This window comes from Mustela lutreola, chromosome 3 (assembly GCF_030435805.1).
Source record: "Mustela lutreola isolate mMusLut2 chromosome 3, mMusLut2.pri, whole genome shotgun sequence".
Taxonomy (NCBI): Eukaryota; Metazoa; Chordata; class Mammalia; order Carnivora; family Mustelidae; genus Mustela; species Mustela lutreola.
Window position 1 is genome coordinate 116187436 of NC_081292.1, and position 13164 is coordinate 116200599.

Consider the following 13164-nt stretch of genomic DNA (forward strand, 5'->3'; position numbering starts at 1 on the left):
CTAGAGTCTTCTGTTCTGGGCTCCATCACCTGAGTATCATAAAGGTTTTGGGGGGCGCCTGGGTGGCTCAGTGGGTTAAGCCTCTGCCTTTGGCTCAAGTCATGATCTCAGGGTCCTAGGATTGAGCCCCACATTGGGCCCCCCTGCTCAGCAGGAAGCCTGCTTCCCCCTCTCTCTCTGCCTGCCTCTCTGCCTACTTGTGATCTCTCTCTTTCTGTATCTAATAAATGAAATCTTTTTAAAAAATAAGCTTTTTGTCCCCTACTTCTCTGCTCCTTTGGTTCACAAATGAAAACATTCCCTTTAGCTTCTGCTTTGGCTCAAACTAGGACCACTGCTATCTAAAGATACATGTAGAATTCTTTTAGTACTCTGGCTCTCCTAATTTCTAACTTTTTACCTTTTGACTTGGTTTTGTTTTGATTTGATTTCTTTTTAAGATTTTATTTATTTTTTAGAGAGAGAGGGAGCACGCATGGGCTTGGGGAGGGGCAGAGGAAGACAGAGAAAAGCAGGGTCCCCCCTCTAAGCCACACAACCCTTAGATCATGTCCTGAGCCAAAATTAAGAGTCAGACACTTCTCCAACTAAGCCTCCCAAGCACCCCTGGCATTATTAGGTTTCTCAAGCACTGTACCATGCAGTGATAAAAAGTCAGATATGGAATGGTTGTGAAAGGCATTTGACCTATTCTATAGCCGAACTGCACCTGAACTATCTCATTTAAATCACTCCCATTACACTGACCTCAGTTACAGAATTATAGAAACCCTAATTCTTATAGCCTACAAACTTCTGAAGAACTGTGCCTAAATGGTCCTGGATATAAGTGTCAGCTGTAATGAGCCGTCTCCTTAGAGACTCATTCCAAGATTTATCTGTACCCCCGGTTCTCCCCAAACCCTACAGCCATCTCAACTTCCTGACTTCCATCAAGTAGTGTTCTAGGTAAAATAGAAAAGGTATTTATTCGATATGAATTCCCTCAGTTTCCTGCCATATTCCGTTCAGGTTCTCAAGACAATGAATACTTTTATTTATTTATTTATTCATTTGACAGATGGAGATCACAAGTAGGCAGAGAAGCAGGCAGAAAGAGTGGAGGAAGCAGGCTCCCTGCCGAGCAGAGAGCCCAATGCAGGGCTGGATCCCAGGACCCTGGGATCATGACCTGAGCCAAAGGCAGACGCTTTAACCCTCTGAGCCACCCAGGCACCCCGACAATGAATACTTTTAAGGTCTGTGTCTTCTATTTGTGTTTCGGACCCCACTTTTTTTTTTTAATTTCTTTCCACTTCAGATTTTCCTTCTCATTCTTACTCTTTTTTCCTCTTAAACCTCTCACCTCTATCTCTCTCCTTTCTTTTCTGGCTTCTCTTTGGCCTACACACTTTCCATACTGACAGTCTTGCATTAGCTTTGCATCTTGTACCAACTTTGTTGACAAATCTGGTAGACGTTTTGTTCCTACACCTCCCTACTCATCTCTTTAAGGGTTTTTTGTGCCCTGGGGATTCTATGCTAAGCCTACTTCTTGTCTGTCTTGGTGACTCCTTCTCAGTTTCATCTATGTTGATAATTCAGGGCTTCCATCTATACAATTATTCTACCCAAATAAATAACATCAGCCCTGCCTTTTCTCCTTAGCTCCAGGTCATTCGACATCTTGTTAGATCTCTCTACCTGAATGTCCCGAAGTTACCTTAAACTTACTTTGTTCATTACTGAAATCATTGTTCTGCACTAAATCTTTTTTTTTCTCCCCTCAGATATTTCCTAGGTTGTAGGTAGCAAGCACCACCTACACCTTCATTGTGTTGTGTCATAACTATTTCAGTTATCACAACCCTAACCTTTTCCCTGACCGCTCCTATAACTAGTTGGCTTCCCCCAAGTAGTTACTTTCTGTCATTTCTCTTCATTTCTAGAAGCAGTATATATAGGGAATGGCTACTAGTACGGGCCCTAGAACCAGAGTATCTGAATTCAAATTCTAACTCTGCCACTCAGTAGTCTTAACAACCTTGGGCAAGCTGATTAGTCTTTCTCTGCCTCACTTTCCTCATTTGTAGAATTGGGATAATAAGAGTACCAACCTGATAGGGTTATTATGAGGATTAAATTAATTAATACAGGGAAAGCTTTGAGAATAGTGCTTTGTGAATAATAATAGGTATATCAGAGTTTCCTGTTAATATTACTGATTTCAAAGTACATATCACTGTCTGTAATTGTCTTGTTGGTTTTTCCCTGCTGTAGAATGCATGCGTTTGTAAGTAAAGGGGTCCTGTCTGCCTGGTTCACTGCTATATCCTTAGTAGTTAGAGCAGTGCTATTAGCACATAGTAACCAAAAGATTAGAATGAATGAATGAAATCTCTTCTTTCCCTTTCAGCTCAGTCCTTTGCTATGCTCTAGTCACTTTACACCACAGTTTTTAAAACAGTTTACCTGTTAGAACAGAGTCCATCTACAATTGTAACAAATAATTCTCCATGGCTTCTCTTAAAATTCCCGTTATTCAGGCTCTCTGTCCCTCATGAGATCAAGAGTAAACTTCTAATCTTAACTTCAAATATATCCACCCTTTGGTGCTATTTTCCTGTTGTTTGTTTTTAGAACATGTTTTAATGAAAAATGTCAGGACCAAAAAAAAGGAGCATTCTAGCAAACATTTAGTACTTACTACTCAAAATTAGCAATGCTGACCTTTTGTTATATTTGCTACAGGTCTTTTTTTTTTTTGTTAAAGAAATAGAATAATAATAAAGACCTTGATTAAAGTCCCTTTTCTTTCTCACCTGAAACCTTTTCCTTTCCCTTCCCAGAGAGAATTGTGTGAAATAGATTTGTACCTTTACTGTCAATGCTTGTGTGGTTTTTAAATATTTAAGTTGCTTTGTATTGTAATCATAATTCTGCTTTTTCATTAAACATTCTAACATTCTTTTGGAGACTTGTATTGATACAGCTTTAGGTCATTCATTTTAATCGTTTATCATACTGTGCAGTAGGAGTTTACTACTGTTCTCATACTTTTTAAAAAAACAAAATCAGTGCCGGTGTTAGTAAACATTGGGTCTTTCCCATACTTTGCTTTTAAATAAAACAATTCAGCGGATATTTTTGTACGTGTTTCCTCATGCACGTATATGTGTCTATTTAGTGCGTAGGTGGAGAAGTACAAGTGCTGGGCTGTAGCATAAGAGGAATTTAAACCTCTTTCGAGATCACAGATTATTTACTAAAGTGAACTCATAGCGGCTGAGAGTTCCCATTCCCTATGCCATCACCACTTCTGGGTATCATCAGATTTGTTTGTTTGTTTTCTTCAACCCCAGCATATGTACTCTCTTTCCTTTAAATGGGCTTCTTTTTCCTATCTTCCCCATTTCTCCATTGAGAAAGCAACATGTTCTTGTAAGATATTACCTCTGTGTATCACTTTTTCTCTAAATGTAATTTGTTTCATATTCTTGTGGAACTCAACTAATAAGTTATTTGTGCCTATTCTTCAACTTACCAAGTTTTTTACCCTCTCTATATATCATATTAAAATTATTTTATGTATTTGTTGATAAATGTCATTGCTAACCATCTCTTTCGAGTTTGACCAATTCCCATTAGGTCAAGGTAATTCTTTCTCTTTTACTCTTGTAAAACATAGCTAATACTGCAGCTTCTTGCTTTCTGTGGTTCCTTGTTAGATTTCTGGTTGATAGTAACTATTTATAAATCACATAGACATTTAGCATTTTGAAATATTTATTTATTTGTTAGAGAGCGAGCGAGAGCGAGCACAGGCAGACAGAGTGGAAGGCAGAGGCAGAGGGAGAAGCAGGCTCCCTGCGGAGCAAGGAGCCCAATGTGGGACTCGATCCCAGGACGCTGGGATCATGACCTGAGCCGAAGGCAGCTGCTTAACCAACTGAGCCACCCAGGCGTCCCAATGAATTTTCATTCTTTATAAATACAGGATAAACCATTTTCCTTGTCTTTCTCACCAAAGGCCCATGACCAATAGGTTGTGTTGATGGCTAACCCTTAAGAGAAGAATCTGGTGTATGTTGGTCTTCTGCAACTTGGTTTATGTTATAAATGCCGGTGCCTGATTACATGTTTTGCTCTGAGGGAAGAAGTAGGCACTGTGTTCATCTAATGAAATGACATTGAATAACCAGGTAGTCATAAGGGGAAAAAAATGCAGTGTGCTTTGCCAAATTCTGTTTCAAATAACTTCAGTAATATAATTCTTTTTTTCTCAATATCCATGTGCAAAGTACTTAGTTTTTACCTGTAGGAGCCAGAGTTTTTCCCCATAACAAAATTGAGTTTTTGATGTTTTGTTAACCTAGAATAAACTGATTTTCTTCTTGTGGAAGTAGACTATTTATTTTTGTAAATGCCTAACATCAGACCCCAGGCATAATAAAGTGATCCTTTGAATTAGCAGTATTGTGTTTTTGTTGCTGAAAATACTGTCTGAAATTTTCACTAAAGAAACTACACATTCATGAATTGCATATACTAGTCTGTCTTTTCAAATATTGATCCCAATTCTGTCTTGCTTTGTTTCTTTGAGGAAGTTACTTAAGTATTCATAGTCATCATTTGTAAAGTATGAGGTTTCACAATGTTCCTTAGCCACTAACTGAATCCTTAGTACCAACCAGGTTTACTTTGTTTGATACTGATGATTACAAGAGATAGGGAGGTTAAGAGAAACTCGATGGTATGCAGCAGTTCTGATATTTCAGTAGTGATTAGCTTTATTGACAACTAATAAGTTAACAGTGCTGTCTTGCTGTGCAGCAGAGAACAATACATAGCTCCTATCCCTGTGAAAAGGTGAAGTTTGCTTTTTGTAATGAATATGATGCTAAGGGAGTTAGTACGTGTTAAAAAAAAACTCTTTAGGGTCACCAGGGTGGCTCAGTAGATTAAGCGTCTGCCTTCGGCTCAGGTCATGATCACAGGGTCCTGGGATCCAGCCCCACACTGGGCTCTCTGCTCAGCAGGGAACCGGCTTCTTTCTCTCACCCTCTCTGCCTGCCACTCCCTCTGCTTGTGTGAGCACACTCTCTCTTCTCTCTCTCTCTCTCTCTCTGTCAAATAAATAAATCATTTTAAAACGAAGAAAGAAGTCTTGAAATAAAGGTGTTCTCTAAATACATATTGCCCCTCCTCTTTGTATGTAGGAATGATAGAGCATTGTGGGTGAGAGCCTGGAGTGGGACACCTGTCTGCCCTGTTTCATGTCCTTGTCCCCACACTGAGTAGCTATGTGACCTTGGACAAAATCACTTAATTTCTCTGTGCCTTAATTTCCTAATCTGTAAAACAGGGGTGATAACAGGACCTACTTAGAATTGTTATAAGTTCTAAATTTATTAATAATGAAAGGTAGTAGAATACCTGGCATGTGGTAAGCTATTCACCAGTTAGTAATTTTTGGTGGTAATTATTTGTGTTTCTTTTGTAGATTGCCTATTCCCCATTTCTCTCTTTTTTCCTCTTGACTTATAAAAGCTTTTTTACTTTAAATACTTTGACCCTTTCAGTTGGAAATAGATTTTATTTTATCATTTGCCTTTTAATCTCTTGTTTTTTCACACAGAAATATTAAAAATTTATTATAAGCTTTATTTATACTTCTTTGGTAGCTTCTAGATTTTTATGTCATGCTTGGTAAGGACTCTCCCTCCAAGTAATTATAAAGATATTTTTTATAGGGGCACCTGAGTGGCTCAGTGGGTTAAAGCCTCTGCCTTTGGCTCAGGTCATGGTCCCAGGGTCCTGGAATCGAAGCCCGAATCAGACTCTCTGCTCAGCGGGGAGCCTGCTTCCCCCTCTCTCTCTGCCTGCCTCTCTGCCTACTTGTGATCTCTCTCTGACAAATAAATAAATTTAAAAATCTAAAAATATATATACTTCTTATATTTCCTTGTACTTTTAGAGTTTCTTCTTTTAGGTAATGATCGTTAATTTTACCTTTGATTCCCTTTTGCTTGTAGTGCCAGGTGGGTGCCAGCCTTTTTGTGCATGTGGTTCTGAAGATTTTATTATATATACAGGCATTTATCTTTTGTTGTCTACCTGGTGGCACAGAAATTATATATAATCAGATCTCTGACTTGTTCCTAGTAACATGTTAGCAGTTGCAAGAATGTTTATTCAAAGTTGAATGTGAATTTTGAGCACATATATCCATCTCTTTTAGGTTGAAATAGATTGAGACAGTTTTTTTTAAAGATTTCATTTATTTATTTGAGAGAGGGGCAGAGGGAGAGGGAGAAGCAAACTCCGCACTAAGCAGGGAGCCTGACATGGGGCTTAATCCCAGAACCCTGAGATGATGACCTGAGCCAAAAGCAGACGCTTATCTGACTGAGCCACCCAGGTGCCCTGAGACAATTTTTAAATATCACCAACTCACATGTATGCACTTAATAAATATCAACATTTTGCTGACTTTCTCTAAGTTGCCTTTCTGCTTGTAGTAACTTCCAAATTTATATACGTTTTAAAATCACTTTCACTTACTGTATAACAATTTGTGACATAAGGGTGGTGCATGTAATTGACTCCTAATTGTTACGGCAGCAACACCATATGCCATCCCTATTTTGTAGCTTCCCATACTTGACCCCCACATGCCCATACAGCCTTAAGTAACTCCAGATGTATAGGCATTATGCCAAGATAAAAAAGTTTTTGTTTTAGTGAGTACCCAAAAGCTAAATAATCTTCTTTATTTGAAGATGTGGAGAGGAAAACATTTTTATTTAAAATATTCAGGGGCGCCTGGATGGCCCAGTCATTAAGCATCTGCCTCCAGCTCAGGTCGTGATCCCAGGGTCCTGGGATCAAACCCTGCATCAGGCTCCCTGCTTGGTAGGGAGCTTCTCCTTCTGCTACTCTTGCTACTATGTTCCCTCTATTACTGTGTCTCTGTCCAAAAAAGGGGGGGGGGGGAATCTTTATAAATAAATAAATAAAGTGAGCAGGCATCCAGTCTTGGACCATCTCAGTGCCTCAGTTGGTTAAGCATTAGACTCTTGGTTTCAGCTCAGGTTGTGATCTCATGACTCAAAGGATCAAGCCCTGCGTGGGGCACCTTGCTCAGCACAGAGTCTGCTTGAAGATTCTCTCCCTTTGCCTCTACCCCCACTCACTCTCTCTCCTTCTCAAATGAATAAATAAATCTTTTTTATAAACTGTCTTCCCAATAAGTTTATGAGTGAAATGTTCCTTTTCCTCCTTCATTATGGCTCAGAAAGATTAAGTGATTTCCTAAGTCATAACTGGTAGAGCTGTGTTTTAAACTTTGATAAAATGGCAATGCACTTGATCCTTATCTCTTTCCCAGGAAATAATAACTGGTCATTTTGGTTCAGAAACATTTATTTCTTTAGTTTGTCAAGTGGTGTGGAATATTGACAAGTATTGGTTATCACATTGGTTGTGTGACTTTGGGCAGGTCATTGGACTTCTTAGTGCTGATAGCTTGCATGGTAAATTGTAAGATTCAACTAGGTGGTTCCAAAGGTTCAGTGGGGGTTCCTCAGAACTGAGTGTTTGCCTCTTTACATTGTGCCTCATCTTCATTACCCCTTGCAGCTGTTGCCTTTTTTAGTTCTTTTTTTATTATTATTTATTTAAAGATTTACTTTAGAGAGAGAGTGTGTGCAGGGGAAGGGGCAGAGGGAGAGGGAGAGAGAGAATCTCAAGCAGGCTCCACTCAGCGTGGAGCCCGACACAGGGCTCCATCTCACAAGCTGGAGATTATGGCCCCAGCCAAAACTAAGGGTCAGACACTTAACTGACTGAGCCATATAGGCACCCCCTTTTATTTTCTTATATAGATTATAGCCTTGCTTCACAATTTCAAACTTAAAGGATTTATGATTGAATCACAGGTCACTTTACTAAAACAAAACCACAATAATTTGGGTGCTTAGTGGGTGCTGCCATCTTGTGCCTACCATTTTACGAGAGAAAAAGTTAAAAATTAGAAAAATTATATTGAATTATTTTTTGGTTTTGGGTTTTTTTTTTTTTTTTTGGTAAAAATTTTAATAGAAGAAGTTATTTGATTTAGTGGCCTAGCAACCTCGGTGAAACAGAGAAGGCAATGTCAGAAAACAACTTGGGCATTCCTTGATTCCTCCTTTCTGTTATCTCTTAGTGAAATTGAGACATGAAAACTGATCTGAATTTATATCAGGGTTCTAAATTAATTATATTTTAAAATAGTTTTTGAAGAGCTAGTATAAGATGTGAATGGCTCTGTGATGCATGGTTGGCAATATTATTATCTCTTTGTGCTTACACCGTACTATTTTCAAGTGTTTCACCTTTAAACTGTACTGTTCTGTTTATTGACAAGAGTGCTGTCAAAGGAAAATGGGAAAGCTATGTAGGATTTTTAGAGCTGTTTATTTGCTATAATAAATTCCTTTGCACTAGAGAAACATAAAATGAAAGTGACTTTAAAAGCAGATGACACTGGGGGCACCTGGGTGGCTCAGTGGGTTAAAGCCTCTGCCTTCGGCTCAGTTATGATCCCGGGATCCTAGGATCGAGCCCCACATCAGGCTCTCTGCTCAGGGGGGAGCCTGCTTCCTCCTCTCTCTCTCTCTCTGCCTGCCTCTCTGCCTACTTGTGATCTGTCTGTCAAATAAATAAATAATAATCTTAAAAAAAAAATGACACTGAAAGAATTTTAGCACTTCAGATGTCTTTTAAAAATAGTGATTCTACCCTTTATAGACATTTCCTTTTTAACAGACCAATGTGGGTTTCTTTGAAAATGTTAAATGATTTATTACAACCTTTTCTTCTTTGTACTCTTAAAAATCTAGAGTGTGATCATTACTGAAAATTACAGTCTTCCCGTAAGTCCATAGAATTGTAGCTCTGGAAGAAAACTCTTCTTGGAGTTAAGCATTCTTGGTCACAATCTTAGGCAAACCTTTTTTCCTTTATCTATAAAATAAACAGTTACCTCCCTTACAACACTGACCAAATGCTAAATTCTTATTATATATTATATATTAGTTCCCTTGCTTTCTTTTCGTCTCTGCTTTTACTGCTAAATTCTCTAGGTGCCCTGAGTGATTTCAGGCTCACAAAACCAATACATGTCATAACTATTTTCTTGTTAGGACAAGAAAATAATAAATTCACCAATAGTAGCATTTTTAATTTCTAAATTACTATATAGTGTTCTACTTCTCTTGGCTATTTTGTTAAAAGGTTTCCTTTTGTTTTAACTTTAGGACACTGAAAGGTATGATATATTTGATCCACAACGGTCCATTTCAGCCCAGGAATCTACAGTGGTGACAAGGACATGGGACTCCTCCTGCCAGATTCCAGATGGTTCAATACACTTGACATCCTGGCTGACAACTGTGAAAAAGAACCTTGGATTACTTTATTTTATTTTTGTGGGACACCGCAATCCCAGTTCCATAGGATACTTCAGGTAATCTGTCTTAACACTTGAGAGAAAAACATATACCTTTTTCTTTCAAAATCTTAATAGAAAAAGCAAAGAGCCAGAGTATTTTAAGAAATGCCCTACCTCTTAGTAACCATATTGTGTTGAGAATAAGCCAATTAACTCTGGTATAGAATATAATTAATGAAGATTTAAATTCCTTTTAGTCCGTCTGTGACTCTAGGATCTACTTCTCCCTCTTTTTTTTTTGTTTTTTACCCTTTTCAGGTTGTCAAAAATCCATTTTATGGATTTCTGAAATTTAGATTTTTAGATATTTTTTAGATATTATTTAGATGTTTAGATATTTTTTCATTTATTTAGATATTTAATTGTAATTATGTTAAGTGATACATTGTGGCAATCATTTCACAGTATATGCATCTATCAAATCATTAGGTCATGCACCTTAAACTTACTAGAAAAAATTAAAGTTGTTGACGTCAAGTTCTCCTTTTAAACATCACCTGTCCCTCATACATTCTTATCTGATATATCCAGTATAAGGTCCCCAGTGTTTTCTTAACCTCACTAAAGATAGGAAATATATGGATGGAATATATAGGAATATATGGAAATATATGGCATCTTATGGATTTGATTTCCTGAGTGTCTGGTAATACTGTGTTGTTAGGCACTGATTCACATTAGTGAGGAGAGTTTTCAGTGCTTGATTCCTAAAGCGGACTGTTAATGCACAACCCAGCTATGTTTTGTATACCATGTTGCTGTTTATTTATTTATTTATTTTTTAATTGTTTCCTTTTGGAATTGAAGGAAAATTCAAGAAATTTAGAACTTTAGGAACCTAAATGAAAGCTATAATAGGAACACATTTTTCTTACAGGATGATACTCCTGACATCCTTTTAGAAAAAAAAGATTTCTCATGTTATCTAAGTATGTATTTTTTATAACTCTACAACATTACGTTTCACTTTGTTATGGCTCACTCCTTTAATGTTTCTTAAGACCCTTTAAAAGTGGTAATGTGCAGGTGCCTACGTGTCTAAATTATAATGCCTTTTTCATAATAATGAAGATCAAACCTGGCATTGGGCTCCCTGCTCAGTGGGGTATTCTGCTTCTCCCTCTCCCTCTGCCTGCTGCTTCCCCTGCTTGTGCTCTCTCTCTCTCTGTCAAATAAATAAATAAAAATCTTAAAAAAAGAAAAAGGGCGATATGTGCACCAGAATTACCTCGTATCCTTATTATAGCTCTTAGCTTGTTGTATTAGGCTTTTTTTAGATTTGTGTATTTCTGCCACTAAGCTCTATACTCTTTGAAAGCAGGAAACTTGCTTCTACCTATGTAAATTCAATGTTGTTCCTGGACCATAGAGGGCGCTTAGTCAATATTGTACAGTAGGTGAATTTAAGACATGTTTCAAACTGAATTTAATTTTTTTTCCCTTTCTTGCTAAGGCTTCAAGTTCCCTGTAGAATTCTAAAATAACCTTTGCTGATGAGGATGTCTGATACTGTTACTGTAAAAAATGAAACTGAAACAATGAAGGATTTGGAGGCAGAAGTGAAAGATACAACCAGAGTTGAAAATCTTATCAAATCAGAAAACTATGGGAAGATTTTGGCAGAGAAGAATGAACGTTGTATTGACAACAATATTGATTTGCAGGTAAACAGGATTTTCTCTTTGGCTACAAATACTAAATACTCAAGATGTAGTTATACTCTTCATACCAAACATACTTTCAGAATTGTAAAAGGGTAAATTGACCCTTTGGTACATGTTGACCAGCTGGTTTTCAGTGTTCTGGAATAGCTTGTTGAGTGTAGCTCTTTGAATTGCTTATATCTTTAATTTGTTTTGTATTTACTTGTAATGTAATTGTTTTTATTCGTATGTGGCCAGTATGTTTTTTAATTGGCTTTCTACTTTTTCATACCACTCTGCAACTGTTAGTGTCGTGAGAGTACAGAGTCTAACCTAAAAGCCCTTAAAGGAGAGCAGAATAAGCAAGGTTGAAAAAACTGTAGTTCTCTCAGTAAAAACAATCCTCCAGGGAAGCAATCATCCATGACTAAGAAAAGTGGTTGGTGGGGAGAAAAGAAGTCACTTGAGGCTTTTGTCACTACACATATATGATGACAGAATTAACTGTGGAGAAGGCTTTTAATTCCAGGCATAGATGGAAATTGATGAGTTAGTCAACAGATTCAAGATAGGTAAAAAATTATTTCAAGTAGTACATACATTCACTTCTAAGTGTTCCAGTTATCTTCTTGCTTTAGAAGACATTACTGCAAAACAAAGGACTAACAATTTTTAAACACCATTTAATTTTTTCATATTATATGATTCGTAAGCCAGGAAGACAGAATAAGGGCTTGGTTTACTGAATTTTCTACTGCACAAGGTATCAAAAATGGTTTTTGCTGGTATTTAACTGACAGATGGGCTGGCATAGAAGGTCCAGACTGTTTCACCCACATATCTGGCACCTTGGTGGGAATGGCAGAAATGTATTCTCAGCTGGAACTGGGAGCACCTACCTATGGCCCTTATAGCATGGGAGACTCAGGGTAGTTAGACTTACTGTGTGACGACTCAGGAGTCACAAAAACCATGTTCCAAAAGCCAAGCACAGCTGCAAAGGTTCTTTTGACCTAGGCTCAGAAGTCTCAGAATGTCTCTTCCTCTTTGTTCTTTCAGTGACATATGTCAATAAAGGTAACCCAGATTCAAGGGAAAGGGAATTACAGCCTGCCTTTTAGTAGGAAAGACCTTTAATCTGCCACAAAAACTTACCTTAAAATACTATTTCTAACTCATTTGTTTTAGTTTAGTCCTGTGAATAAAGAATTCTACTTTGGGAGAAAGTATTTTATCATTACTCTTATCACTCTTAATATATCCTGAAGATCTTGAGTGCTATATGAGGGCTATTTTTTTTTTAATAAGAAGGTTCTTCTAAAGGTTATATCATTCCTTCATTCAGTCAGAAATTTGGTTTATTCTCCAGTATGTGCCAGAAATGTGTTAGAAAATGAAAGCAACTCACACAGCTATTTAAAAAAAAGGCATTTAGGCCCCACTGATTAAGTATAGTCAAGTGGTAATTACCTAAGAAATTGGGAGAAATAACATACTTTTTCTAGTCACTTTTAGTAATAACACTTTTTAAAACAAAAAATTGCTAAGCCTGCAATCACTATACTAGGTGATGGCAGTATGCCAGTATCCTAATTAAATCAGAGAAAATCTGCTAAAATTCTGTTTTATTCATGATTGAAATACTAGATTTCCTTTTAGTCCCTTTTTTATACCTAATGTTCACTCATCTAGGTCATGCTAATAAACAAGTGATTAATTTGGATTATTACATTTCCTGGTATGTCTGTTGTGTTACCCTTGGTAATAGGCACAAGAGCATTTTGATGACCACAATTGAATCAAGGCCCCGTTGTTGATATTATAGGAAAATTTCACTCATTAACCAGATGCTTATTGAAAGCCTGTTCTATGCCAAGGACCTACTATAGTAAGCAAAAATGGACATGGTCTTTGATATCATATTCCATATAGAATTATGACTGTAAAGATTGGAAAGAGGAACAAAGAGAACATGAGTATTCATTTTATGTTAATCCATTGAATACTATTTTCATAGTTTATTCAAATGTTTATTAAGAATTTACT

The 13164-nt window shown here is 37.2% G+C and overlaps 1 protein-coding gene across 9 annotated transcripts in view; it reads left to right on the forward strand.

The window, feature by feature from the left end:
- R3HDM1 (R3H domain containing 1) overlaps nt 1-13164 on the forward strand; it is a 204340-nt gene that overhangs the window by 60963 nt on the left and 130213 nt on the right. For 8 of the 9 annotated variants that reach the window (XM_059166718.1, XM_059166720.1, XM_059166721.1 and 5 more), the window contains exons 2-3: nt 9282-9490; nt 10929-11139. In XM_059166718.1, coding sequence (XP_059022701.1) covers nt 10969-11139 — 171 coding nt within the window. In that variant the 5' untranslated portion in view covers nt 9282-9490; nt 10929-10968. Of the gene's footprint in view, nt 1-9281; nt 9491-10928; nt 11140-13164 lie in introns of those variants that run through there. The other variant, XM_059166725.1, reaches the window with a different exon arrangement.